The following is a 4,010-nucleotide window of genomic DNA, read 5'->3' as shown; positions in this document are numbered from 1 at the left end:
TTGTAGGGAAAATTTATTAGAAGATTAAAGTCACAACATTTTTCAATGTTTAAACGTGAGATTATAATACTTATCTAAGTTTGTGGTGCATGTAATTTCATAAAAGGAAAGTTTATATATGGATTGAAAATCTTTTCCTTTCAATTTCAAGTCTCATTCTTTTTTACACAGTTTATTTTTTTTTTCAAACACGGATAAGGATTATTTTCTAAACTTATTTTTTAGAGTAAAATGCATTGATATTTGAAGAACGATTCTAAATAGTTGTTGACTATCGAAGAAATGAAGGGTCAAAAAAATATAAAAGACAGGTAGATAATTGTTGGACATACATAATATATATATGAGAATAAAGGGAAGAATAAAATAAACAGAATAAATATTATTTTTTAAATTTGAAACATTCATTTTGATGAGCATTAGAAATGGGAAAGAAAGTGACTTGTGAAGAAAGATAGAACACCCATAAAATTAAACTAGAACTTTTTCAAGTGTGATATATTTGGAATTAAACTAATGTGTTCTATGTACAAGAAATAAACATAAATAAAATAAAAACCTAAAAAAATATGGAAAAGCATTTCAAGCCCACATGCTATCTCTCTAAAAATAATTAAAAGATAGCACATAATTTTTTTAAAAAAACAAACAAACAAACCAATAACTTTAATAAGAAAACCACAAGCACACCCCAATTCTAGCTACTTTGACTACTAATTTCATTCACCATACATATAAACCACATCTAAATTATTTTATTCAAACACAATTCATGAATGATCGTTGTTGTCGTCGTTTTCGTCATCATCAATTTCTTCAAAAAAGGGGTGGCGGAGGAGGTCGGCCGCAGAGGGCCGAGCTCGGGATTCAGCAAGGCAATTCTCAATGAAAGCCTTGACCTCAGGGTCCTTGACCTTGTCAAGGGCTTGAGGCTTGATGCCTGAGGAGACTTTCTTATAAATTTTGGCAACATTGTCACATTCACTATAGGGAATTTCCAAAGTGACCAATTCAAGCAAACACATTCCAAATGAATATATATCCACAAGCTCAGTGTAATGCTCTTCATATAACTCAGGTGCCATGAATTCTGGTGTCCCAAGAACTGAATGAGCTGAGTGATTCTTTCTCACTGTTGCTGCCAAACCCAAGTCACCAATCTTTACCTGCCATTGCCAAAGCCAAATTATAAGAAAAATTCTCAAACTTATCCATGAATCCTCACCACAAAAGTACTAAAAATGACATTACAAACATTCAAACACGAATGATATTGAACTCGGTTTGGCTCCTTAAGCCTAGCTAACTCAGCGTGTTCATATCCGACATGTGACTCTTCACACTTTAAATATAGTACTAAATAGACAAAAACAATAAACTTGTAAGTGGGAATGAATCTGAATTAAAATTTTAAGAACATGAAGGGGTGTTTGGCCCACTGACTTCATAAGTTGGTATTAAATAACTCAATTCTGAAGTTTGCACATTGTTGAGTAACTCAACTTCACCAATTTTAACAATGTTCACTATCAATTTGCATATTTATTGAGGAACTTCATCTTCCCCTCTTTTTCTCTTTTCCACATGTATCGATGAACTCCGTATTCACCCCACTTCGTATTCATCACTTTAACTAAACAACTCTGTACCCCAAACTAAATACATTCTTTCTAACTCCAACTAAACAACAAAGACTTCCTAACTCCAATTATTAACTCAGTTCAGCGCCCTAGACACCTCCTAAAAGCATAAAGTCATTGACTTTGAATTTCATTTTTGTAATAAAAAGGATATATTTTAATGAATTACATGTTCTTGCCTTGTTCCTATCCCTAGATCTAAGAAAAATAAAGAAGATGATAAAGATAAAGAGTAGAGAGTTTATATATTACCTGGCCAACATTGCCATTGACAAAGAGGTTGCTACAATTGAGATCTCTATGAATAACACAAGGGTCATGAGTATGCAAATAATGCAAACCCTTAAGAATTTGTTTGGACCATTTCTTCAAAGCTTTCAAAGAGACTTGCCTATGTTTCTTCCTGTACTCTCTAAGGTTCCCACTTGTACAAACCTCAGTAATGAAATTCAAGGTTCCATGATGTTTGTCAAGCCAAACATCATACAAGGCAATTATGTTGTTGTTCTTTAAGGTTCTTAACAATCTCACCTCTGAATATAACCTATCTATCATGGATGGATCATTTGAAAAACTCCTTAGTTTCACTTGGTTCCAAGCTACTTCTATTCCTTCTTCTTGATCAAATGCTCTGTACACTTTCTTTACCGCCCCTGATCCCAGAAGCTCGATGTATCGCCCGTATCGACCCGTTGGATCTACCTCTACAAATGCCTCTGTCTCCTTCTCTGATGACTCTGTCATTACACTAGGCATCTGAATAAACAAAACATCCCAATTCTATATCATAAATCTGGCATAAAAGTTGTACTATCAACTTAATTTTGAATTTAAGATAAGAAACGTTAGGGGCCCTCTTGGATATTTTGGTTTTTATGTTTTTTAAAATTAAAACTATAAACACTACTTCCACCATAGTACCTCTAATAGTTGTTAAAAACTTGGCTAAGAATTTAACTCTTGTACCCAGAAATCAAGAGGAAATAGACTAGATTTTCAAAAACTACAAATCAAAAACGAAATAGTTGATTACCAAAGGGACCTAAATTTATGAATATATACAACGAAATTTCTAACTATAACATCATGAAAGAATAGTAATGATAATCTTGCTGGAAAATAAAATAGTAATTAACAAGTAAAATTAATTGATTTTGTACCTTTTTTTTCTGAATTGGATTAAAGATTGCTAACAAGATGAAACTAAAAAGAACCCAGAACAGAATTCATACCCAGAAAGCAAACTATGCTATGGATAAAGCAGTAAAAACTCAAAGGTCTTGAGGCTATTATAGAAAAAATTAAAGAAACAGAATATTTGATATTTGTATAAAAAAGAATAAAATTCAAAAAGAAAAATAGTTATACCATAAACTTGGAAGAGGCTGATGAAGTTGAAGGGAAATCTTGAGAGAAGAAACTCTGAAAAATTAAAGGAAAAGTGAAAAAAAATGGTGGGAGAGCTGAAGGGATCTGCCAGTGCCCAATTTATAAGCGTTGAAAAAGTAGGGTTGGTGGTGTTAATGAGACGTTTTGTGGGTTTATTTAGAATTTTTTTCTTTTTTCATTTTCATTTTCCTTTTACGATTCCAATTCTAATTTTCAATATTAATAATTATTATTTATTATTATTATTTTGATCCTTGTATTTTCAAATTCTTTCGACTTTAATTCATATATTCTCAATTTTTAAAAAAAATTATTTAAGATTTATTAAAAATAGAGAGTTAAAATTGAATCAATTTTAAAATATTAGAATCAAAATAGTATTTTAATCTATATAATGACGAATTTTTAGTTTTATAGAAGCTAATTAATTTGGATATGGATTATTAGAATTTAATTATCACTATGAGCAATTTTTTAGGGATATTTATCCCCTTTTTATGGGATTTAGTTTCCTCTTTAACTTCCAACTGTTTCATTATCTGCAAATTCAGTCTTAATTGTTGCGTTTATTTAACTTTATTAAAAAAATAATTTATTCAATTTTAACGTCAAGAGTCTTTATGTAAAGTAGATTTAGACTCGTTTAGAGTTTAAACTTGAAAAAGTATATTAGGGTGTGGTAAATAAATATAAAAATATCTTATTCTATATATAATAACTAAAATAGACTTATAATCCACTTCTTTTAATTTTTTATAATTTAAAATTTTAAATAATTATTTAATATGATAGATTTTGTTTGTTATAGATTAATTTTTAAATAGATAGTCCTTTCAGGCAGTGGCCGTTTAGCCCATGGTCCATTAGAAAATATATTTAATTAGGTGAGAAATAGATAAATATATAAAATAAATCTTCTTTTTAAAATATAAAATTGAAAACTAAATATTAATTAAAAATTTTAATTGATTTTAAGAGAAT

The 4,010-nt window shown here is 29.8% G+C and overlaps 1 protein-coding gene across 1 annotated transcript; it reads right to left on the bottom strand.

The window, feature by feature from the left end:
* Nucleotides 1-471: 471 nt before the first annotated feature.
* On the bottom strand, nt 472-3,156 carry LOC120091262 (Protein kinase superfamily protein). Its single transcript, XM_039049214.2, has 3 exons — nt 3,009-3,156; nt 1,893-2,396; nt 472-1,166 (listed from the first exon to the last, which is right to left on the bottom strand). Exons 1-3 carry the CDS (start codon nt 3,009-3,011, stop codon nt 771-773), a joined length of 903 nt encoding a protein of 300 aa, XP_038905142.1. The 5' UTR covers nt 3,012-3,156; the 3' UTR covers nt 472-770.
* Nucleotides 3,157-4,010: the final 854 nt, after the last annotated feature.

The sequence above is a fragment of the Benincasa hispida genome, chromosome 11, assembly GCF_027475165.1.
Source record: "Benincasa hispida cultivar pf3 chromosome 11, pf3_genome.v1.1, whole genome shotgun sequence".
NCBI lineage: Eukaryota > Viridiplantae > Streptophyta > Magnoliopsida > Cucurbitales > Cucurbitaceae > Benincasa > Benincasa hispida.
The sequence above is the reverse complement of the archived record's forward strand: the minus strand, read 5'-3'. Positions and strand labels throughout refer to the sequence as shown.

What these genes read in the sequence shown, in the direction of transcription:
- LOC120091262 (XM_039049214.2), bottom strand. An exon ending in TCAATGGCAATGTTGGCCAG is followed by an intron (nt 1,167 to 1,892) that starts GTAATATATAAA and finishes TGGCAATGGCAG; the next exon opens with GTAAAGATTGGTGACTTGGG.